This window comes from Fusarium tjaetaba (assembly GCF_013396195.1).
Source record: "Fusarium tjaetaba strain NRRL 66243 chromosome Unknown NRRL66243_c0000147, whole genome shotgun sequence".
Lineage (NCBI taxonomy): Eukaryota > Fungi > Ascomycota > Sordariomycetes > Hypocreales > Nectriaceae > Fusarium > Fusarium tjaetaba.
In genome coordinates, this window is record NW_023501343.1 from 1 (window position 1) to 23,833 (window position 23,833).

Genomic DNA, 23,833 nt, shown 5'->3' on the forward strand with positions numbered 1-23,833 from the left:
ATTTAATTTATTTTAAAATAAAATATATTACTCTAAGTAATATTTTAATATTAATATTAAAAGTAATTTACTATGTAATTTTTTTAACTTATTTAACTTTATTAAAGTATTAAAGATATAAATTAAACTATTAAATTCCTTTATTTTAATTTTAAAAATACCTATATAATAAAATAATAGCTTAAAAGACTTAAAATAACTTAAAAGGCTAACTTTAAGTTATAATTAAAATAATAAAGCTAATAATATTTACTTAAAAAAGTTTTATTATTTATAAAGTAATAGTAAATATAATTATATATTCAGATCAAACCTAAGACATGCATTAATGCCCAACACGGCCTAAAAGAGGGGTTAAGATTTACTGGTTTTGCCATGTGATTCTATTAGGTATTATGCAATAAGACCCAATACCTTCGTGCAGCGCCCTGGGGGCCGTTTTCACTACTAAAACATCGTAGTCGACCCGTTCATCCACGTCGTGGTGCGCCCATCTACTGAAGCCTCAATCTAATTTCTAAAAATGGACACTAACCCCGAAATCATCCAGCACGCAGTCTCTCAAGAGGACCAATCTGTCGCAGTCTTTCTCATCCATGACGGTGGAGGGACAACGTTCTCTTACCATTGTCTGGCTCCTCTTCATCGCCCTGTTTATGGTATTTATAACCCGAACTTCAGCAGTGGAGAACCTTTTGACGGTGGACTTTGCGACATGGCTCGCATCTACGTTGATTTGATCGTTGAAGCGGTGGGAAAGAATGACTTCCCCAAGCGATACGATGCCGATGGGATCATTCAAATCATCCTTGGTGGTTGGAGCATGGGTGGCCACTTGAGCCTGGAGATGGCACATCAACTGGATAGCAAAGACGTTAACATCAAAGTCATTGGCATCCTCATGATCGACACCGTTTACCCCCAGAAGCGATCTAACGGAGCCCCCCGAAAGACGGCCAGCCAGGAATCTGTGGAGGGAGAAGATAGGTCTCACATTCTTGCCGACCGCGCCATGGCGGATGCGAACCGCATGATAGATGCGTGGACGCCCCCCGTTTGGAGTGGAGACTCTGCAAAGCGCCGAGCCAGAATCACCCTGCTCCGGGCCAAGGAATCTGTGCCCCTAGATAGAGACGGAACTATGCACTTGCGTCGTAAGGAGCGGAACCTGGGATGGGACGCGTATGAGAATGATTTGTTTTTCAATGTGGCAGATATCGAAGGGCATCATTATGAGATATTTGCATTCAGGTACCTTGACGGTATTTCGGACACGATCAAAGAGGCTTTGGATGCTCTGGAGAATGCCGCGCAGGAGGATTGAGTCACTGGGACCTAGCCATCAATTTTCACACCCTTCAAGTTCGTTCATCGAGGACGCAAGATATGAATTGCACATGTGTAGTCTATTACAGAACCAAAAGGTTTTACGCAGAATCTGTACCTAGCTGAGGAGATAGTGTTGGCTGGTGAAAGATATCCATGACGTTCATATTTATCCCAGCCTCGCGAGCCTTTCTGACGACCTTGAGCGCGGCAATTGAGTCACCTCCAAGTTGAAAAAAGTCATCATCTAATCCGATCATGTCCGGCTCCACCTTTAGAACATCAGCCCAGATCCCCTGCATTTTCCGCTCGGCATCCGAGGTCGGCTGCCTCTTCAACTCAGGTCCCGAATTTTGCTTCCTCACCAAGTCTTGGAGAGAAAAAGTTGCTCCGACTCTCTGTAGCTCTCGGCGGTCTGTCTTGCCCGTACTTGTGGTCGGTAGCTTGGCCATGTAGATGAAGGCACTAGGCCTCATATGTCTAGACAAGCGCTTGGACAGCTTGAGGTCTATGTCTGAAGGAACAGGGAGAATGTTGGCGGCAGGACTAGAGGTATCCTCATTGAACATGATTCCCTCGGAAGCTTCGAGGAAGATGACCAACATGGGACTTGGTGTCTCTCCGCGGGGTAAGATGACCTCGGCAATTACTGCTGTCATGTCTGCCATACATCTTTGGACGTGATGCTCAATCTCTCCAAGTTCAACTCGCTGTCCGCGAATCTTGACTTGGGTATCTTTTCTCCCGACATAAGACAAGCTTCCATCATGGCTGAATCGTACCAGATCCCCTGTCTTGTACATTCTTCCACGACGACCCGATTGACCATTCCTGCCATCTAGGAGCCACTTCGGATCTTGGATAAACTTAGCTGCGGTCTGCTGTGGATTACCAAGATAGCCACGGCTAACAAGAGGACCTTCAAGAAGGAGTTCGCCAATGTAGCCCGGAGGTACCAAGACATCGTGGTCATGCTGGTCTACTACCCAGGTCAGCAACCCAGCTCCCTTTCCTATCCTTGTTGTCTCCACTGGCGTCGATGCATCTACATTGATAGTGCTGATTTGACACTCTGCAGGCCCGTAGGCGTTGACAACTCTCACGCGACCCCACCAACGAGTGACGTCGTCACTCGTTATAGCCTCTCCAGCTAGGATGAGTGTTTCAAGACAAGGAACACCAGCTGGGTCGATGAGACGCGCTACAGAGGGGGTTAGATCAGCAATAGTCGCCCCCATATCCGCCACAGCCTTCGTAAGATTGCCCCAACGATCCTTGTCTGAAGGAACACATAGGCAACCGCCCGAGGCAAGCGTAGCAAAGACATTATGTACAGCAATATCAAAGGAGTAGGCGGCAAAGTCAAACACTCTGATTTTATCATGGAATCCCAGAAGCTCGCACTGATGCTTCAGCATGGAGCAAAAGTTGCTATTTGTCAGCGTTACGCATTTAGGCTTTCCTGTGGTGCCCGATGTGAACACTGCGAACATGATATCAGAAGGGCTTTGCGAGCTTATCTCGTCAGATTCATAGTCCAGAGATGAGGCCACGTCTGAACCAATTTCAATGACTGTTTTACACAATCGTGAACTTAGCACAGCATTTGAGGACGACGATATGATCACGTCTGTCTCCAACTGATCGACCATAGTGCGGAGGCGCTCTTCTGGCAAGCTAGGGTCCAGGAGTGCAAAGCCTGCGCCAGCCTTAAGAACAGATAGCATGGCCACAGCTGTCCACATTGACTTTTCAAAGCATAGTGGAATCAGAGTCCTGGGCTGTATGCCGCGTTCGACTAGATGGTGGCTAATCTTTGTAGTAAGCAAGTCCAATTCCATGTACGTAAGCCCGCCATCCCAAGCGTATATTGCTGGCGCACCAGGCTGGTCTGTGACGCGTTGTCGGATGATTGCAGGAACACACTCATCATATGACGCAGGATATTGAGCATTCCAAGTCCACAGCATGTCCAGGTCATCGGGTGTTGTTATGTTGACTTGCTCCAGCGTCGCGACCGAGTCGTAGGCATTGTCAAGTTGCTGCACTGCATACTCGAGACGGCTCAACAGTCCACGAACCATTGGCGGTTCAACCACTCCTTGATCAAAACTGGCACTTATGTGGATATCCTCCACACCAATGCGTATCTCAAGCATGAGGGCATACGTGTTGAGCCAGCGATGCTGAGACAGTGTCTTCCAAACACCTAGCGCATCATCGTGGCCAGTGCAATCAGACCTTTCTTGTTGGATGACGAGAAGTGATTGAAACATGCATGCATTCCTGCACCCAGGTGACATCCTTGCGATGTTGTGAAGTCCTGCTTGCTCGAAAGCCACCACGTCGGCTGAATGTTGGTGGATGGTGTTCAGATAATCCGATACCTTTTTCGAACGTGACAGGTTGACGCGAAGTGGAATTGTCGCAAAGGTTGGGGCCACGATGGCTTCTATTCTGTCTACCGGAGCATTTCTTCCCGACGTTGTGACACCGAAAACTGCCTCATCTGAATTGTTGATGCGTCCTATGATCAAGGCCCATGCTGCGTGGATCAGAGCCGTGGTTGTGATGCCTTTGGAGAGCCGCTTGGGCTGCGAAAAGTCATGCTGCACCACCATGTCTGCCAGTGGTTGGTCTATCGACGGCGGCAGGGTCGGGAATGGTACGGAGTCACAGTCATGTAGAACGCGCTTCCAGTACTCAGCCACCTTCTGGGGATCCTGGTAGCTGATGTGCTGAATGAAGGATTGGAATTGAGGCCCTGGCTCAACCGGTAACCCTCGAAGTGAGTCTAGGACTGCGTCTTTGATTAACCCGATTGACCATCCGTCGTAGAGAGCATGATGCGCCGTCCAAACAAGCCATCTGTTTGTGCCCGTATTCTCTTTGATCAACGCAAAGCGAGTGAATGGTTGGCCAAGGTCCATGGTGTTTCTTCTATCAACCTCAAGATACTCATCCAGACCCGTAAAGCTGCCCCAATGAATATTGTCGTCAAGAACAATCTGGACAATGCCGAGGGCATCGTGGTGCACAAACCTGGTACGCAAAATGGGCATCACGCAAACGACCTTCGACCATGCAGCGTGAATGTCGTTCTCTGAAATGTGCGGCGCCAATTCAAGAACAGCTTGCTCTACGCATGCGCCTGGTCTTGCCGAGGCCAGAGATATCAAGCCTTCTTGCAAGGGGGTGCATGGGTATGCATCTTGGACCTTGGTTGGATCTATGTCGTGACGGCTTGCGACGTCGTCAAGGAACGATCTGACATCAACTGATTTCTCGAGGAGGGCGAAAGGTGGGATTGTTGCACAAACTTGGTCCAGCTCATGCACACTTGTATCAACCAAATCATGAAGGATTGGGTGTCGAATGATGTCTGCAACTTGCAGTTTGATACGAGCTTTGCGTGCCTCACTAACCAATTTGATAGCAGTGACACTATCACCTCCAAGATGGAAGAAACTGTCATCCAGGCCAATGTGAACAGGCTCTATCTTGAGCACTCGGCTCCATAGCCGTTGCATAGTCTGCTGCAGGTCAGAAGCCGGCTGTCGTTTGGGTCCGGCCGATGTTCGTAGTCTAGCGAGCTGCTCGGCCGACATAGAGGCGGCTATCTGACGCAGTTCTTTACGGTTCACCTTCCCAGTAGCCGTTACGGGGATAGATTGCATGGTGAAAAGGGTGGCTGGTATCATATAAATTGGAAGATGCTGAGTGAGGTTGACCTCTAGTTCGGCAGGCAAACGAGAGGCGACAGCTTGTGCACTATCGGCCGTCTCCCCCTCCAGAAATGCCACCAGAGTCGGACCTGCACCAGTTCCTCGTGGTGTTATGACTTCGGCTACGGCTCGGTTTGAACCTGAGAGCTTCTTGAGCCAATGCTCAACCTCTCCAAGTTCAACCCTTTGGCCTCTGATTTTGACTTGTGCATCTTTGCGTCCCAAGAACCTAAGGGTTCCGTCGTCGCTGTACTTAACGAGGTCCCCCGTTCTGTACAAGCGACCATGCCTCCCAGAGATTTCAGATACAGCCGAGCCACTCATATCTCCTTTAAGAAGCCAGTCGGGATCATTTATGAAAGCGGCTGTAGTTTCCTCGGGCTGGTTCATATAGCCACATCCCACGAGTGGCCCCTCGAGCAACAGCTCACCAATGTATCCAACAGGCTGCAGCTTATTGTGGTTCTCAGGATCCACGATCCAGGTGTTCAAACCTGATCCTTTACCAATACGCAGAACATCATCCATGCTGGTAGGATGCCCATTGATGACCGCATTCGAAGTGCACTCACTCTGGCCGTACAAGTGGATAGTGTGCACTTTGCCCCACCATCGAGCAACCTCTCTTGTAGATATAGCTTCACCACCAAAGATGATAACCTGCAGGTCAGGTACTTCATCAGGGTCCAGAAACTGCATAACAGATGGTGTTAAGTCTACAATGTTGACCTCAAGAGACCTGATGACCTCGGCCAATCTGTTTCGTCGATCGTCTTCACTCGGAACGCAAAGACAGCCACCAAGAAGCAGGGCCCCAAAGACATTGCTGATAGTTGTGGTGAAGCTATATGAGGAGAAGTCGAGAATTCTGGACTTGGTGTCGAATCTGAGGACTTCAGACTGGTGATAAAATGCTGACGCGGCGTTGGCGTGCGAGATCATAGCACATTTTGGTATCCCCGTGCTTCCAGAGGTGAAAATCACGTACATCAGGGATGTTGGGCTCTGCCGAATTGGCTGCCAATTCGAGTTTTGAGCATGCTCTTCCAGGGCCTCGGGTTCGAGGATGAAGACTGCTTCAGCAAGTCGTGATCCCAGGTCGTGATTAGACTTGGAGGCCAATATCAGGTTTGGGTTGACAGTCTGGACCATGTATTGTAGCCGTTTCTCCGGAAGTGATGGGTCCAGGAGCAGAAAGGCTCCTCCAGCCTTTAGAACACCTAGTAAAGCAACTATTGTCCACATAGATTTGTGGAAGCACAACGGCACTATGGTGCCGGCTTGCACGCCAGAGGACGAAAGCTTCCCAGCCAAGGCCGTCGAAAGCCTATCGAGCTCACCATATGTCAGCTTGCCATCCCATGAACAGACTGCCTGGACGTCAGGCTGAGAAGCGGCAATGTCTGTGAAGATGTCATGAACACAGCGGTTGATCTGCTCAGGAACGTGTTGGTTCCAGCACCAAATCATTTTGAGATCTTGAGGCGTAACCATTTCTACGTCCGTCAGTTTGCTTTCGGCATTGGCATCAGCAAGCTGGTGCATCGTATGCTCAAGACGCTGGAATAAAGCTTTGACCAACGAGGATTTGAACAGAGTCGACGAGAAACTAGCTTTGCCACGGAGTCCTTGGGTGCTTAGATGCATATCAACGATGAACGGATACTTCTTTGACAGATCTTCCATCTGGAGTGCGGAAAGCCATTTCGAGGTATTGTCGGATGAATGAATGACGAGCAGTGCTTTGAGTCTAGTGGTCGCAGGCCCATCTAGGCCATTCACCTCCAACCGTCCGCTTGCGTCTTCATGCTGCCGCTGCACAGACAGAAGGTATTCAAAAATAGTCTTCTCGCCTACGGCATCAAGGCTGAGCGGTACGACAACCATGTCTCCGTTTGTCCAGCTCCGCAGAGCAGCATCAAACATCACAGCGTCGTCAGAACCCAACTGTCGGTTGACGACTAATCCCCATGAAGAGAGGATCAAGGACGACAGTGCACTGTCAGAAACATGCCCAAGAAATGGTGAGAATTCATGATCCTCGACACCGTCAGTTGCTGTATGCGCCATGGACAAGGCTGAAGGCGGATCGGTATCTCCTTTCAGCACAGCATGCCAATCAATTGTAGGCTGGCTTATACCGAGTGAACCCATTTTTTACGCTTGCGAGTTGAATTGATTGTATAATCAAATAATTCTTTTATGCCCACAACGACGAAACTTGTGTATGAAAGACAAGATCCAATTACGTTGTTGATTTTCGTGGTCGTTAATGTTCTGGATCATACAGTGGGTCAAGACTTATAAAGCTCCCTCGGACCTGTTCTCTGTTCCTCTGGGGGTTTAGTACAGGGTAAGAAACATAGATCTTAGCGTGGTCCATTCCGTTCCGGCTCCCACCGTACATGGCATGTTGTATAGCCATGAGACAACTCAGTTTCTTCCCTACCTACGTTTTGAAACTCAATGCGGTCTACAAGGAACGATCTGCTGTTGCCTTATCTTACGAATACAATTGTGTCATTGCTTTGATGCAGATATGTAGGCCCGAGACGGCACGCCATTCCGCCCGCTGCAGGTGAACAGACGGTGTGAATGTACCCTGGAAAAGCAAGATTGTATTACCTGCAGGCCGCCATGTCTTGGATCTCTGTCACCTCTTTTCCCTTTCAGTTCACCAATCAAAACCAAGATTCAAAAATGTCTTGGAAGCCCCTCCCTGCATGCAGTCAGATCCTAGCTCACCGAGGTACCAGGGTCCGAATCTACCAACCTAATTGATAATAAAATTGAAGTGTACATACACATATGTTTTTATGCACGACTTGTTTATAAGTTTCTAGCGGTGTGAAGAGATGTACCGAGCGAGTACATGTGATCAAGGCGCTTCCAGACGCAGTGCAACCAAGCTATTCGGCTGGTAGTTCGCTGAGAAGCTCTGCCAGCGTTTGGGGAATCGCCAACCCCCGCGCCGCTGCAGCCCTTTCTTCGCTCACCCCCCATGCACCAGGAATCTCGATACCACCTTGTCTGCCTAGTATCATCTCTGCGACTGCAGCTCCACATCTTGCCGCCACCGGCATGCCGTGCCCTGTATATCCCGCACTGATCCACAGCCCCATGTCCTCAGCCCCAGATCCCCCTTCGTCACCGGAATTATCAATCAGAGATCCCTGTAGGCGACCAACCCAAGGCCCACCATCACTCGAATAGCCCATGATCCCCGTCCATTCGTAGTTGGCATCCATTGCCTTGGATTTGTTGCGATTGCCATCCTCAAGAGGCAGCATGAGTGCATCACTGACGCACCTATGTAGAGCCTGACTGATGATCGGGTTGATCTCGTCATCATTACACACACCTTCCTCTCCATCGAGCCGCTCTGCCAGTCGCTCACCGCCAAATATGATTGACCTATCCGCTGAGCTCGCGGACCTCCCTTGGGTATCCTCCGGCCCACGGTGAATCAAGTACTGGTGGTCAGCGCCCTTCATCCAAACGTAGCTGTGCGGGAGCTGCATGGTGCCTGTGGGGGGCTCGAGTGCACAGACTTGTCCTCGCACGGGCGTAATGAGGCCCGACATTCCAGGAACCAGATGTGACGTGTACGCGTTGGTCGCGAGGAGCACATGACGAGCTTGTACCTGGCCACGCTTAGTATGCAGGCTCCATGACAACTGACCACGTTGGATGCGATCAACTAGGGTGTTCGTCTGCAGATTGAACATGGATGCATCGTGCTGATCAAGGAGAGACTCGAGCATCCATGCGACAAGTTTGTAAGGCCAGCACTTTGCAGCATTCGGCTGGAAGACTGCAGCTATGGCCTCAGGGACATGTTTTAGAGCGAGCTCGTGCTTGTCCTGGATGAGGATCGCCTTATCCTGGAGATCTGGGTATTTCTGCAGGCGCTCCATCTGCTGCTTAACGGCTCCCAGCACCTCTTCTGAAAATATTGGATGCACACCTCCGATGACTTGCCAGTCACATGGAATGTTGTATTTTGCAACCAGATTTGCGATGAGATCAAAGGTGCCAAGCTCAAAGCGGGCCACATCAGCGGGGGCATCCCATACAGCGGGTTGACAGTGACCTCCGTTCTAGTGATACCTGGTAAGTGTCTGTACTGATTCTCCCCTGATCAAGGAGAGAAAAAGAGGACTTACACGCCCTGTTGCACCCCAGCACGCCTCTCGGGCCTCGAGCATGAGGACGCTTCGACCTCCGGTAACAAGCTCTCGTGCGGCAAAGGCACCTGTGATCCCACTACCAATGACAACTACATCGGCTGTGGTGGGGAGCTCTTCTGTAGTGCGGTGACACAACAACCGATCAGATGGATCGCGGTGCCAATAGGAGCGAGTGCTCTTGGAAGTTGGCGTCCTGGCCCGTCTACCGATACCATTATGGGTTGCCTTGGATGAGTTGTTGGTCATGGTGAAGATTGAAGAAGCTGGACTGCTGCTGATGGAAACGTGTAGAGCGTGTACCGGTGTCTGATCAAGCGGTGGGTTGACGAGCACTCCTTTACTCAATTTATGCAGGTTGATGGGGGGTACCATATCCTTGTTAGATTATTCACACTTGCTCGTGCTCGAACTCGAGGCAATTACTCCTCTTGTTCTACTCATGGACGAATGCATTGTCATACCATTCGATTTGTAAGGCTGGGGCGCGTGGGGGATGGTGTGAGAGCCGTTACGGTACAACCCCTAGGGTGTATCAAGCACTGGAAGGCCTCGTAATCTTTCTCAGGGGCTCATGGCCAAGATACACGATATGCGCTGTGTATGCTCACTTGCCAGGATCACCATAGCAGGGGTATTGGGCCAAATGTCCGTGATGGGCCAGGCTCATTACCAAGGCGGCATTACTACCCCGCATCTACGTTGCATTCCGAAATTGAGGACACGGTGGATCCACGATCAGATTTTGATCAAGATCATCCTAAAAGTTGAGATATGACAATGTGCTGTGTAACCGCCCAGAGTCATTTATACTATTTGCCATGCGATCTCTAATATTGATGTATCTAGATAGAAACTCTAGAGTCCAAATCAAGTCAGGGATCTCGAAAAACCTAGTGAAATTGCAATTGGCTGTGCAATTCATAACGCCCAATACTGCAATTGCAGGTTTATTCAAGGCGAGTGCTTTGTCTTCTGCAGAAACTCCTCGTAATTGCGGTACTGTATTGTTAGCACGTAGTTCACTCATGTAGAACTCACACACTCACCGCATCTTCGACCATCTGTCTAGCATGAGGCCATGCTCGTCTTCCGCAACCGGGGATTCCCCTGGGGTTTGTGTCAAACACACGCCATATGTGGCTACTGGCCGGGCCTCGAGTGAGAGAGTTGTAGAGGGCTCTATCCCTGAATCGTAGCTTGAAGTTTCGCAGACTGAACTTGGGGCCGGCATTTTCGTACATGCCCGTGCCAGCCATGTCGTGCAAGAATCGGTAGAAAGGATATGGACGGATCAGACCAGCATGTGCTGATGGCTCCTTGGTGCGTCCGAGACGCCACCAAGTATGATAATCGTCCACCGAGGCATTCATATCTGCCACGCTTGGAAGCTGCGCGAGTTTTCTGTACCCCCGTGGCGGTGCTGGAGATCCTTGTTGGATAGACGTCTCAGCCGCCCAGATCTGGGTCACAGCCATCGACGCCAGTTCACACACGCACCATGCTGTCTCCAAAGCTGAGATCCAGCTGAGAAAGGCAACAGATGAGGCCCACTTTGGCGGAAAGATCATGTGGTATAGTCGCGGAAGGGAAACCTCCTTGGGTACGCCAGGGTCGCTCATCTTGTTTGCTTGGCCAGCTGTTGTCAGGGGCACGCCACAAGCGCCATCCATTTCTAGCTCTGGCATGAGGCTGTATTCAAGGGTGTATCCGGTACAGAAGATGACAGCATCGACTTCGACCGTAGATCCGTTCCCGAGAAGCACGCTGCTTTCGCCCACAAAAGCCCTGAACCCGTGCACGGGAGCGACAGCGCCTGAGTAGAGTGCTCCCATGAAGTCGTCTTGCACAGCAGGATGCGTGAACTCCATGTTGGCGTGTGGAAAAAGACGCCATTCTCCCCTAATTCTCTCTTGGGCACGTTTATATCTTTGCCTGTCCGATAAGCAGGTGTCAAGGTCGTGACGTGCCATGTCTCGAAACATGGTCTCTTCCGTGAGGTGGTTAGCCAAACGATTGGCAATCCATGGCGCCTTATGCTCCGTCATGTACTTGAACTGTAGAGAAGTCCAGGGAGTCAGGTCCGTAGGCACGCCATTGCCGTCGTATCGTGAGATAATGATTCGACCGCGGCGATAGGACTGGTACACCTTGGACGCATGCCTGGTGAGGCTGAGCGACACTTCACAGGCTGTGTTTCCTATTCCAACAACGAGGACCCTTTGACCAGAAAATTCTTCTGGCCTCGAACCAGTTAGTCTTGCCTTTGTGCCTCTTGATGGATCACTTACTTGCGATAGCTCTGACCGTGAATGACGGTTCCTTGGAAGATCTTTCTCCCCGGCATTGGAGGCCATGATGGAATGCTTTCGGATCCAGAACCGAAGACAATCTTGTCAAACTTGAGAATTCGATCACCCCCATCAGGACTGATGATATGGACGTTCCATGCTTTGTCCGCCTTGTCACGAAGTACCTTACGGACAGTTGTTTCGAAACGGATATGCTTTTCAAGATCAAAATGACGGGCATAAGATTCCAAGAACTCTCCAACCTGTGCGCCCGTCATATACGGAGGCAGATCTGGGTCGTCAGCATGGTCAGAGATAGGTCGATGGTGGTGTTCGGAATTGTAACGAACCATTTTGCACTGGAAAGTCACTAAATCCAGACTTTGGTAAATCAGCTATAGTATCAAGACTATGGGCTTAACAAGGAACTCACAACAAACCTGCTAACGTTGGAAACCGTTTCCGGGACTACTGATGTGTAGCTTGAGTTGGAGCTGTAGGACCAAACGCCGCCTACACGTTCTCGTCGTTCGAAACCTATGGCCTCAAAACCTTCTTCTCTCAAAGCCTTAATTGCGGACAGTCCTGCTGGACCTGTTGTCGTCAGTTTTCATGCGTGGTGGTAATACCTGGAGGATTGGTCTTGGTACCTAAGCCTATGACAGCGATCTTGACTGTACTCAACTGGGGACCCTCCTCAGACTTTGGAGTAGATGCAGTCATGGTAGCTAGTGGTAATCACAACCTTGGGTAACAAAGAGGCTGCTTACCGGTAGGCAGAGGCCATGGGTGGTAGATGCAACAACAAGATTGAACGGAGGTGGTTGACTGGCAATCTGACTACATAGTGCCCCAGGACCGTCGATGGTTGGGGAATTCTCTCCAGTTCCATCAAAAGCTGAGCTGCGACATCATGTTTCCCGGTCTCCACTGAACGGCCTTTACAAGACGTCTCAGAGACCTACAGACGGTGCAATGATTGTCGTTGTCCCTTGCTGCGGTGTCTCGGTACGCCATAATTCCATTCCAAGACGTGTAATGCACAGAATAGCGGTGAGTAAATGGAACCGGTTTCTTGCCGCCCTGAACGAGACTCAAAACAGAGCTGGCCCGTGTCTCACTCAAGAAATCAGGGATAATGCAGATGCAGATGCATTTTGATGCAGACCAACCTGCATCACCAAGGTCGGTCCTTGACGATACTAGACTATGTGGCTAGACCGGTGACCTGATGGGGATTCCCTTGCATGATAGCACAGTTCCAAATTCTTCGTACTTTAGTGAGCACTAGGTTATGTACAAAGTGCACCGCCCGTGCACGCCGCAACTGAGATTAGCTAGCCCTAGGGGAGTCGGAGGTCGGTCCATACATAGCGACGCGCGGCACGGCACGGAACGGAATGGTTGGGGAAAATCCCCTGGCACTAACTTTACCCGAAAAGGTCTAGGTAGCCGATTACCTTGGATCAAGCCAGATAGAGTGAACCCTTGCAAGCGTTGTTATTCAACTAGCTACTGTCGATCCTTTCCACATGGGCCCGCACGTACATACCAAGTTATTATGCCGTCAGCGCCTCCGAAATCTTGTTCAGCCCCTCCTTGAGCTGCTCAAACGTGGGCCACCCATAACCCAGCCGGAAAAAGCAATCATCCCTCTCAAACCAGGTACCACGGCCAATGTAAACACCGTAATCATCGAGGAGGCGTTTGTAGAACGCTTCAATACCGTCCTTGGGCTCTTTCTTGATCTTGATGAAGCACATGACGCCAGCATCAGGCCTCACCCAGTCCACCAAGTCATTGTGCTTATGCACCCACCCCGCTACAAAGTCCCTTCGGTGGCGCATTTCTGCAATGGTGGCGGGAAGGAGTGTGTCTCGACGAGAGAGAATCTGCTCGGCGACGAGTTCGTCCAGCACACTCCCGCTGATGCTGATCTGCTCTTTGGCGGCGAGGAACATTTCTTGAAGGATGAGGTTGGTAGTAGTAAGCCATCCAACTCGGATCCCTGGTACGCCGTAGGCTTTGGACATGGACGAGACCGTGACAACGTGGTCTCCAAGACATGCTCCCCTTGGGGATGGGTTCACATCGCCGGCGGTGTAGTCGACGAGATCTGCATACGTCTCGTCTATCAGCAGGTAGCAATTGTTTTCTTTGGCTAGCGAAGCAAGCCGCTTCAGTTCCATGAGCGTGCACATCGTTCCTGTCGGGTTGTTGGGGGAGCAGATGCTGATGAGCTTTGTGATGCCGGGACGAATGGCGGCAGCGACACGCTCTGTTGCCAGGCGGAATTGCGACTCAAATTCGAGGTCAATGAAAGAGATATCACACCCAATTGATCGCGGGATCTCGATATTAGTGGCGTAGTTGGGCCGTGTCACAATGGCATGGTCCCCAGGCCCAATGAGCGCCGTATTGATGATGAACAGGGCAGTTGATGCCCCTGCGGTGACAAGTACATCCTCGGGGGTGATGGTTCCGCCCGAAGCTTGAGCGACGACAGAACGTATATGATGGCTTCCTTTGTGCTCTGTGTATGTCAAGATAGATTGGCTGGGAATCACAATACCTAGGGACTCAAGTGTCTGATCCGCAATGGCACTCTCGGATAAGTTGTACTTGATAATGGCGCCTACCTCTTCGGGGGCCTCTTTCTCGATTGCCATACGTTCGTACTTCATTTTATCGGTTGAGTTATTGATTTTTTTAAGATTCTAGGAGGCCGATGATTGTTTTTTCTTTGACAATACTGACGGAAGAATCAATATCAAGAATAAATACTACGGCCGTGGGTGTAGGGTATGAGTAAGCCCTTGAAATTCCCACGTGCAACGCCTGAGTTACAAAAATAGACTCACATGGTGAAAATAGGAGACTGTGTTATATAGATATTGGACACAAAAACGCCGTTAACTATATTGATACTTACCAGTAGTTTTATACTAAACCGAGACGAATCTATGAAGCGGAACTCTCTCTTAATGCCTCTCTGAGCTCAATTAGAAGATTCCGTCTTCCGGAATTGAACTACACATCTCAATCCTTTTGGCACCGCATCGTGTGTACTGCACTGCTTCATAGTTCCAGCATTTGTCATTGCGGTTGGCAAGCTTTCATGCTCAAGGTACAGGCTGGCTATAAGCATCTTCAGTTCCATGGTAGCTAGAGCTTTTCCAAGACAGACCCTTCCGCCATAGCCAAAAGGCATCAGGTATCTGTCACTGAGCTTTCGCGACTTCTCATCACCCTCGAGCCACCGTTCAGGAGAAAAGATTGAGGGGTCAGGGTAAACCTGCGGGTCGTAGTGCAAAGCCAGAAGTGACGATGTGACGATCGTGTCTTGCGGGAGGAAGACTCCGGACAAGTAGCGCCCTTCATGCGGTACGATACGCTCCGCCCTGCCACTAGAGGCCGGGTAGAGACGATATACTTCCCGTAGAGAGGCCTCTAATGATGGAACCTGACTGTCAACATCAGAAAACGACAGGCTACCATCATCCATCCTGGGCAATACAGAAAGTTCTCTGCGTATTTGCTGTTGCCAGTGCGGTACTTGGGTCAGAGTCCAGATCAGGTATGTAGCAGTTACGGCAACAGTTGCTTCAGCAGCGTTGATGTTATCAAGTACCTCAGCTGCTATGTACTGGAGATACGCCGGTCCTTCATCTGCCTCAATCTCCTCTATCTCCAACAGATGCCGAACTAGAGAGTGAGACTTGGATAAGCGAGGGTCCTGCGTCACTGTAGAGAACCGCTGCTGACACCAAAGGGCCAAGACGTCATCAGCTGATAGATAGCAGAACCTTGAGCTCAATCTTTGCAGTATCTGAGAGACAAATCTGGAAAGCCGAGGATATCGGTGGCTAAAGGGACCGAAGAATTGCTGAGACTTTAATCCTGCAAGAATACCACGCTCTGGACATGGTTGGTCTACAGACGAAGTCGAGTATTCAGGGCCGAGGACCAGAAACGTTATGTTATCAAATGCAAACCAAGATGTCAAGCTGTAGACATCAACAGCCTGACCAGCTTCAACCTGGTTTCGGAAAGCCAGAGACCGGGCCTTGATATGCTGCTCAATTTCTGGTACTGTGTATATGGTTGATGCTTGGTAAAACGCTGAGGTATACTTGCGTTTCTTCCGATGGTCTTCGTATAGCTTTGTTGCAAAGACTGATCTCATCCCGTAGCCTTGGAAATGATCAAAGTAGCCGCTCTTGGCCCAGCGGCCCGTCGCCTTGTAGACATCCCTGGTGCCTTCTAGGTCTGAAACTGACACTTCATTGGGAGCAATTAAGATGACAGGCCCGTACTTCCTATGCCAGCTAAGGATAACTTCATTTCGACAGCATGATATATCGTAAAAGGCGAGAGGGAGACTTGAGATCTTGCAGTACCAGGGCCCAGGGACGTGATGAAAACGCCCGTGTAGAAGGGGATACAGTAGCCATGCATAAGAAAGAAGGACTGATAGGACAATGAGACCGAGCCAAAGAGCCTCCGTGGACAGGAGATAGCTCTGGATGTTGTACGCTGTTGTGGAGAGCATTGTGGTCATGGTTGAAGAGAAGAGTTGGAAAAGTTTAATGACTGTGAGAAATGTTGCAATTGGGTCTGTTGGGTGTTCCTATACACGCCCTTTTATTCTCTAATTATTACGCACGATAATGAGCCTATGCCCAAGTACAATGGACTCTTCCGCTACCTAAGTCAATTACCACGCCAAGCCAAGCAATATGGTGCCTGCCATAAAACGGCGAGTTCTGATGAATTGGAGTACAGCATAGCAGAAACTCTATATGCACTGGTACGCATCCAAGGATTAATTGCTTGTCCAAATGTATCATGGCCGGGTGTACCATCCTTTGAAAGTAGTCTCAGAGTATCAGACCTTGTTTCTTTCCTCGTCTCACTGCCTAAGACATAAGACGGCGATTGATGGACAGCGTTTACAAAGTGCTTTTCTTCCAAGATTTCCCCGTGCCATGGGCGTATCGATAGTGGGCGTATCGATAGTGGGCGCGTCGCGACCAGCGCTGAAATGAAACGCGCATTATGGGTACCTAGCATTGCGGAAGACTCTTAGCACAAGCAAAGGAGACCATTAGGGGGGCCTAGGATGTCTCATGTCCCCAGCATGGTAATTTGGAGAATTTGTTGCCTGATGGCAAGGAAGCCAATTAAGGCAGAAAATAGTAGAATAGCGGTGTGAATAGTCTTGAAAAAGTACATGATCTTCAAGCCTGAGGGCATCGTGGAAGCTGAACAAATGCAGGTAGTCGAATTTGAAGATGATGTCGCAATTTCCCGTAAAGCATAAGATGAACCAATATTAAGGTGGCGTGCACAATGCTAGGGTAACCGAGGACGGGACGGGGACACGGGCTGACGGGACAGGGAGATGGAGAATGTACCCGGGACCTGTAGGGATTAGCTCACCGGTGTGCCATTCCATATGGATCCTGCTGCGGCAATCTACAGATCTGAGATGGTGAAACCGATTGCGGCCACATGCAGCCTGAACCCCGCGTCCAAACGCCTGCTGCGTACTAATGTACATGCCTCTATCTCTCAATGCAAATACGCACCCTTGTCGAATGATTCTTGTCGCATTTCAACAGCACACGTGTCTCAGTTGTCGGTAGGCAATGGTATGCACCAAGACCAATTTGAACTTGATAAGCCTGCCCCCACAAAATATGACTGACTGGTATTGGCGGCCATATTTCATTTCGTGCCTGGTTTCGTAGCTTTGGAGAGGAGTTTTGGCGGGTGCCAACCCAAGACTAGCAGAGCGCTGCTAATTTATCGCTCTCTGCTTCGGGTGGAAGACATTCTGAGAGTGCTCTAGCCACTAAGGCTTTCCAGACCATTTGTAGAAACATGTCAGCATAAATATACCTCGCTTCTTTTCAGTGCCACTTTACTGCAAAGATAAATGAGTAACCTGGTCAACAATAAACCAACGCCCAACTGTTAAACTTGGCCAAGCACAACTTGACTTGATAAACCACTCAAAAATGGTTGGACACTCTGACGGCGCTGGTAAAATACCCGCACAGGACTTGGACCAAGTCTGGGAATGGAATCAAAGAGTACCCGAGGAAATCACTCGTTGCGTTCACGACATAGTTCATGAACGTTCACTGCTCCAACCCTCAGCACAAGCTATATGCGCCTGGGATGGTGACCTGACCTACGCCGAACTTGACCGTCTTGCTTATGGCCTGGCAAGTCACCTCGTTGGACTTGGTGTATCTCATGGTGCAATCATTCCGCTTTTTTTTGAAAAGTCAATGTGGACAACCGTGTCCATCTTGGCCGTACTCAAAGCCGGTGCGGCTTTTGTGGTTCTTGATCCGTCGACCCCAGAGCAGCGCTTGAGGATTATCCTTAGCCAAATCAAAGCTCAGCTGGCTTTTACCTCGATGTCAAACGAGGCCTTGGGTCAGCGATTTGCACCGCAGGTTGTTGCTCTAGGCCCCCATATGATTCAGGAACTGAACGAAAAGGAATATCGAAAGCCAAATGTACTTCCAACCCCGTCATCTACCATGTATCTGGTGTTTACCTCTGGGTCTACCGGAACCCCGAAGGGTACAATCCTGACACATAAGAATCTCGCATCGGCTCTTCATCACCAGCAGAGCAGCCTCAAAATTACTGCCAAGACAAGGATGTACGACTTTTGCTCATACAGTTTTGATGTGTTTATTTGCAATACATTTGCTACACTGTCAGTCGGTGGGTGCCTTTGCGTTCCAAATGAGCTGGATCGGCAAAACAGGCTGGCGGCGAGCATTGCCTCGCTCAAAGCCAATACCATTGATCTCACACCATCTGTGTCTCGGATTCTGAGCCCGGAGCAGGTTCCTGGTCTTGAGCAGATCATATTTGGTGGTGAGGCACTGCGCATCGAGGATGTGATTCCTTGGTGGGAAAAGGTGCGGATCGTGAGCTTGTATGGGCCTTGTGAATGTACGCCAAACAGTACGATCAATTCCAACCCAGCAAGCCCTGCGAAAGCTACCTCAATGGGCAAAGGGATTGGGCTGAATACATGGATCGCACAGGCCGACGATCATGATTTCTTGGTCCCGCTGGGGAGTGTTGGTGAACTTCTACTTGAAGGACCTCTCTTAGGCTCAGGCTATCTGAACGATGCCGCAAAGACCACAATGGCCTTTATTAAAAACCCTAAATGGCTATCGCAGGGATCTTCCAAGTACCCGGGCCGCAGTGGACGTCTTTACAAGACTGGTGATCTAGTGAAATACGCTGCAGATGGTAGTTTGCTCTTCATCAACCGCAAAGACGAACAGGTCAAGATCAGAGGTCAGCGTGTTGAGCTCGCAGAGATCGAGCACGCCATCCGCAGCCATCAGCACGTCAAAGATGCCGTTGTCGTCCTGGTAGACGAAGAGAATCAAGATCCTTGGATTGCCGGATTCCTTGCACTCCAGGATGACAGCCAGACTGTGTCACAGCAGCGAGAAACAAATGGCAATGACAGAAATGTGCAACACACAGACGGATGGGAACAGCGGTTCAACGACGACTACATGAGTCTCGTGTCAATGAAGCCCGAGTCCATCGGACGCGACTTCCAGGGCTGGACGTCAATGTATGACGGGAGAGATATTGATAAAGGAGAGATGAATGAGTGGTTAGACGATACCATCGCATCAATTCGCAATGGAAAGCCATCTTGTCATGTTCTCGAGATTGGAACTGGCTCTGGAATGATCCTGTTCAATCTCCTCGACGGGCTCGAGAGCTATACTGGCCTTGAGCCTTCGGGACGGGCAGTAGACTTTGTCTCCAACACCTCCAAGTCAGTGCCAGCAGCAGCCGGCAAAGTCACCATGTTCAAGTGCACGGCAGCCGAACTTGGGCGGTTTAGTCGTACCCTGTCTCCCAGCCTCGTTATATTGAACTCGGTCATACAGTACTTTCCCGACCAAGCGTATCTGCTCAACGTAATCCAAGAACTGGTGCAGCTGAAGGGAGTAAAGGCGATTTTCTTTGGTGATGTTCGCTCATTGGCCCTTCATGACGAGTTTTTGGCGGCGAGGACATGTCACGTCACCGGCGGAAAAGACACCAAGCACGAGTTTCGTCGCATAATGGATGACATGAGACAAGCTGAAGCAGAGCTACTGGTCGATCCCGGGTTTTTTACCCGGCTACCGGGTGTTATGGACAAGATCGAACACGTCGAGATTCTGCCGAAGCGGATGCGTGCATCCAATGAACTGAGCACCTTTCGGTACGAAGCCGTCATCCACGTCAAGGCTGAAGGCCAGCCTAGTCGGGTAATTCACGAGGTTGGCGGGATTCAGTGGATCGACTTCCAGGCTGAGAATCTTAGCAGGGAATCATTGCTTAGCCTCGTGCATCGTGGAATCGCCACTTCATCATGCATTGGAGTGAGCAATATTCGCCACAGTAAATCAAGTTTCGCGAGCCATGTTGTTTCGTGCCTTGTCGACCAAGAGGAAGAAGCTAGTGATTATGATGCGGACTGGCTTTCTGTGTCTCGGAAGTCTTCTGAAAAGCAAGCTTCCATGTCGGCTGTTGATCTAGTCGAATTAGCTGACCAGGCAGGCTGCCGTGTGGACCTCAGCTGGGCTCGGCAATTCTCCCAGCGCGGCGCCATCGACGCCATCTTTCACAAGAATCAGCCAGCCAAGGGAGAGAGCCGGGTCATGTTTCGGTTCCCCACTGATCACCAGGATCGAGAGATTGCCGCTCTCTGCAACCAACCACTGCTGCGCCAGGTGAGACAGGAGATCCAAAAAGAACTGGACCAGATCTTGCGGGCCCGGCTCCCAGCCTACATGGTCCCAAGGGCGATCACAGTTCTAGACAAGATTCCCCTAAACGATAATGGTAAGGTCGATCGCCGAGCGCTCCGGGCGATCATGGCAAGCCAGGCGACAGGGCGTGAGCTAGCTACACAGCCTGTCTCGGAAGCCGAGGGCCAGATACGGGACATTTGGGGAGAGGTCCTGGGCATTGAACCAGCCACAATTGCACCGAGCGACAGCTTTTTCATGATCGGCGGCAATTCCATCGCTGCCATGAAATTGGTTGGGCTGGCTCGCAAGGCGGGTGTTGAGCTGAGTGTGAGACACCTGCTTCAGTATCCCAGGCTCCAAGATCTCGTTCGGGCGGTGGCGTAAGAGATCGCCGGTGACATTGCTCGCGGAGGTATGGTCAAGTGTGCCATATGAATCTCAACCTCCGACCTTTTGGCTATGTATTTGTCTTTGAGCTTTTGTGCCTCTTGCTTGGCAAGCGCACTTGGGAAGAAGGGCTACTGCTGTGTCAGTCTCCCTCTAGAGGGGCTGAGAATTGAGTTACTGTAGTGGCTCCTGGATCGCATTTTATGCGATTTTAGTCCTTCGAAATGGCATTGGAATTAGGCGGTGTGCTAAAAAGAAAAAGAAGAAAAGAAAAAGGCGAAAAACAATTTTGTTCGCGACATCTTTCATCCTTATCTCTCTTGATATTTTGTTTATGTGAGCAGCCAATCTACTCCTCTATTGATCCAAAGAGTACTACAACAGCAAACAAAATATCCAATTCTCGCCAAAATTGTTCTGCATCATGTCACAGCACACAAAACCGGATCCCACAACTCCACTTCTCTCCCATTCCCGTAATCCGTCACATTCGTATATCTGCGACTTGCCGAAATCTTCGCAAAGGTCCCCCAATCATGCAGAATCGAATCAGATCTCTTCTAGCCCCCAACTCCAGATTTTACTGCTATGTTTCGCACGCCTTATGGAACCGATGGCCTTCTTCTCCATATTTCCATACATTGCCCAAATGGTGGAGCGTAATGGGAATCTACCAGAGGCTGAAATCGGCTTCTATAGCGGCCTGATTGAGTCTCTTTTCTCTGCCACGCAGGCTTTGGTCTTGGTGTTTTGGGGCTCTATGGTAGACCGAGTAGGCGGTAAGACTATGCTCGTCTGGAGTCTTCTGGGCACCGCAGCCGGGTCTGTTCTTTTTGGGTTTGCTTCCTCTTTATGGACAATGACATTATTCCGGTGCTTTACGGGACTGGTATCGGGAGGCAATGTTGTCATAAGGGCGATGATAGCGGAGCGCTGCGCAACGACCGAGTTGAGGACCCGGGCATTCAGCTGGTATTCCTTGGCGAGCAATTTGGCACTATTCCTTGGCCCTCTGATCGGCGGCGCGCTTGCTAACCCGGTGAGCCAATATCCAGCGGTATGTAGGGGCATGGAATTGTTTGAGGCCTTTCCATTTGCATTGCCGGGGATAGCCTTGGGAGCCATGAGCGCCACGAGTGCAGTCATCATCGCATTCTGCGTCGACGAGACGAGACAAGAAAGGGAGTCTGTTTCGTACGCCGACGATCTTGCCACTCCATCAGGTTTTGGCTGGGCTTCCATATGGGATCTGGTCAAGGCGCCGGGCGTTGGAGCTATGCTCTGCACCTTCGTCCACGTCATGCTGATTGGGTCCGCCTTCATGGCTGTTGGGAGTCTTACTCTATATACAGGAGTACGTCGTGGTGGGATGGGATTCTCGGCCCATCAGATTGCCATGTACATGGCGGTGCAGGGTGCTGCCGAGGCTGTCTGGCTCTTGCTTCTATTTCCTCCTCTGCACCGTCGATTTGGCACCCAGGGTATCATCTTTGCCGGTGTCGTCGCATTTCCCCTCTTCTTTGCCGGCTATATCGTAATGAACGCCTTCCTTCGCAATGGAAGTCCAGCGGCCTTTATGTCGTATCAAGCTGTGTTGGGCGCAATGACACTCCTGGGACCTGGTGTCTTCATGGTCATTACGGCAGTGCAGCTGGGACTTCAAGAAGTAGCGCCTAACCCGCGCACATTGGGGACTCTCAATGCAATTGCAGAATCAGCTTCTAGTCTTGTTCGAGCTGTGGTTCCGGCCATTAGTACAATAATCTTTGCAATTGGTGTCCGTGATCAGATCATGGACGGCTATCTTGTCTGGGTCATCCTGATTCTGCTCGGTGGTTCTCTTGCTATTAGTGCTACACAGCTTCCAACAAGCAGGAATTTGTAGATCCCACGTCTCGCGAGCTGTCTGGAGTCTTGCGACTTCATATTAGCTCCACTTTATTCCCTGTGTTCTGTTTTATTTTTTAAGAAAGAAAAATTCAATCTGATTCTAGCTCTTATCTTTTTTATCTAGTTATATAGATATCATGTTCATTGTCTATTTATTACATCGACAAGTGCAGCATCTCCATAAGCTAACTAAGCCTACTGGATGGAATATTTCGCCTGAGTAAATTAGTAAATACATACATGACCTATACTGAGCATAAAGACTCACAATATATATCCCGCTGCAACTAGCTATGGAATCGTACTAGACCCAGACATTGAAGGACATATCCAATAAACACAACTAGTGGCGACAAGTCTTGACCAACACCGGTCCTTGAAAGCAGCCAGGTAGTTGCACTATGATACTTAGAATCATTTAACTGTCCACCCGTGTTCGAGAAGCTCCGCCGCTTCTTCTATACTCAAGCCCGCCGTTTCCGGGTACATGAGGTAAATAAGATAGTATCCAAGGATACATAATCCTGCGTACAGCACCATTGTCCAGGTTGGGGTCAAGGCATCAGTCAATGGCAGAAATGTCAGACCAATGATGAAGTTGCTACTCCAGGCAGCTGCCATAGCTACGCCACTGCCCAAAGATCGAACTGCAAGCGGATAAAGCTCACTCTGCATAGATGGGACGTTCCCTAGGCCTAAGGCGAATGAAGCCACAAACAGGACAATACTTGTCAGCACGATGATCGCACCTCCACCGCGGTCTGGCTGCTGGGGTAACTTGGGTGATACCCCGGTCGACAAAGAATGAAATCCAGCTGCCGCTAAGAACAATCCGAGAATCATGAACGGGAGAGACCGAAGAAGCATACGTCGTCTGCCAACTCTATCAATAAGGACGAGTGAAATGGCGGTGAAGGTGAAGTTTGTTGAGGCGATAGCTACTGAAGCCAAAGTTGGATTCTTAAAGCCGACTAGCTCGAAAATTGTAGCGGAGAAGTACATGAGTGAAGTCTGCAAACAGAGGTTAGTTACAAGCACCGGCTAGTATATGCTCTAGGGAGTACTCACAAAGCCAGAGAATTGTTGAAGCACCATAAGTAGGATTGCGATGGTCAGTCCTCGACGATAGCGATGTTCGCTGAGAAGTTCTTTCCATGGATCTAGAAACTGGAACCGGCCTTGTCCTGCCCGTTGTCTTGATTGACGCGCTGTTCGCAACTCTC

General features: G+C 49.9%; 8 protein-coding genes across 8 annotated transcripts; 3 read left to right on the top strand and 5 right to left on the bottom strand.

Annotated features, from left to right (window-relative positions):
* Positions 1-523: 523 nt before the first annotated feature.
* Positions 524-1,324, top strand: FTJAE_7342 (polyketide synthase; the record flags this gene model as incomplete). The annotated part of the gene is made up of 1 exon (XM_037354050.1): positions 524-1,324. The coding sequence occupies one exon, from the start codon at positions 524-526 to the stop codon at positions 1,322-1,324; it is 801 nt and encodes a 266-aa protein (XP_037205568.1).
* A 103-nt stretch (positions 1,325-1,427) lies between these two features.
* FTJAE_7343 (enniatin synthase) lies at positions 1,428-7,205 on the bottom strand (the record flags this gene model as incomplete). Its single annotated transcript, XM_037354051.1, has 1 exon — positions 1,428-7,205. The coding sequence occupies one exon, from the start codon at positions 7,203-7,205 to the stop codon at positions 1,428-1,430; it is 5,778 nt and encodes a 1,925-aa protein (XP_037205569.1).
* Positions 7,206-7,960: 755 nt separating this feature from the next.
* Positions 7,961-9,487, bottom strand: FTJAE_7344 (FAD dependent oxidoreductase; the record flags this gene model as incomplete). The annotated part of the gene is made up of 2 exons (XM_037354052.1): positions 7,961-9,151; positions 9,218-9,487. The coding sequence occupies 2 exons, from the start codon at positions 9,485-9,487 to the stop codon at positions 7,961-7,963; spliced, it is 1,461 nt and encodes a 486-aa protein (XP_037205570.1).
* Positions 9,488-10,192: 705 nt separating this feature from the next.
* Positions 10,193-12,252, bottom strand: FTJAE_7345 (dimethylaniline monooxygenase 2; the record flags this gene model as incomplete). Its single annotated transcript, XM_037354053.1, has 5 exons — positions 10,193-10,240; positions 10,288-11,401; positions 11,530-11,910; positions 11,970-12,123; positions 12,180-12,252. 5 exons carry the CDS (start codon positions 12,250-12,252, stop codon positions 10,193-10,195), a joined length of 1,770 nt encoding a protein of 589 aa, XP_037205571.1.
* An 836-nt stretch (positions 12,253-13,088) lies between these two features.
* Positions 13,089-14,213, bottom strand: FTJAE_7346 (pyridoxal phosphate-dependent transferase major domain protein; the record flags this gene model as incomplete). The annotated part of the gene is made up of 1 exon (XM_037354054.1): positions 13,089-14,213. The coding sequence occupies one exon, from the start codon at positions 14,211-14,213 to the stop codon at positions 13,089-13,091; it is 1,125 nt and encodes a 374-aa protein (XP_037205572.1).
* A 314-nt stretch (positions 14,214-14,527) lies between these two features.
* On the bottom strand, positions 14,528-16,090 carry FTJAE_7347 (benzoate 4-monooxygenase cytochrome P450; the record flags this gene model as incomplete). The annotated part of the gene is made up of 1 exon (XM_037354055.1): positions 14,528-16,090. The coding sequence occupies one exon, from the start codon at positions 16,088-16,090 to the stop codon at positions 14,528-14,530; it is 1,563 nt and encodes a 520-aa protein (XP_037205573.1).
* A 1,462-nt stretch (positions 16,091-17,552) lies between these two features.
* FTJAE_7348 (peramine synthetase) lies at positions 17,553-20,717 on the top strand (the record flags this gene model as incomplete). Its single annotated transcript, XM_037354056.1, has 1 exon — positions 17,553-20,717. The coding sequence occupies one exon, from the start codon at positions 17,553-17,555 to the stop codon at positions 20,715-20,717; it is 3,165 nt and encodes a 1,054-aa protein (XP_037205574.1).
* A 652-nt stretch (positions 20,718-21,369) lies between these two features.
* FTJAE_7349 (peptide nitrate transporter) lies at positions 21,370-22,605 on the top strand (the record flags this gene model as incomplete). The annotated part of the gene is made up of 1 exon (XM_037354057.1): positions 21,370-22,605. One exon carries the CDS (start codon positions 21,370-21,372, stop codon positions 22,603-22,605), a length of 1,236 nt encoding a protein of 411 aa, XP_037205575.1.
* Between the last annotated feature and the right edge of the window lie 1,228 nt (positions 22,606-23,833).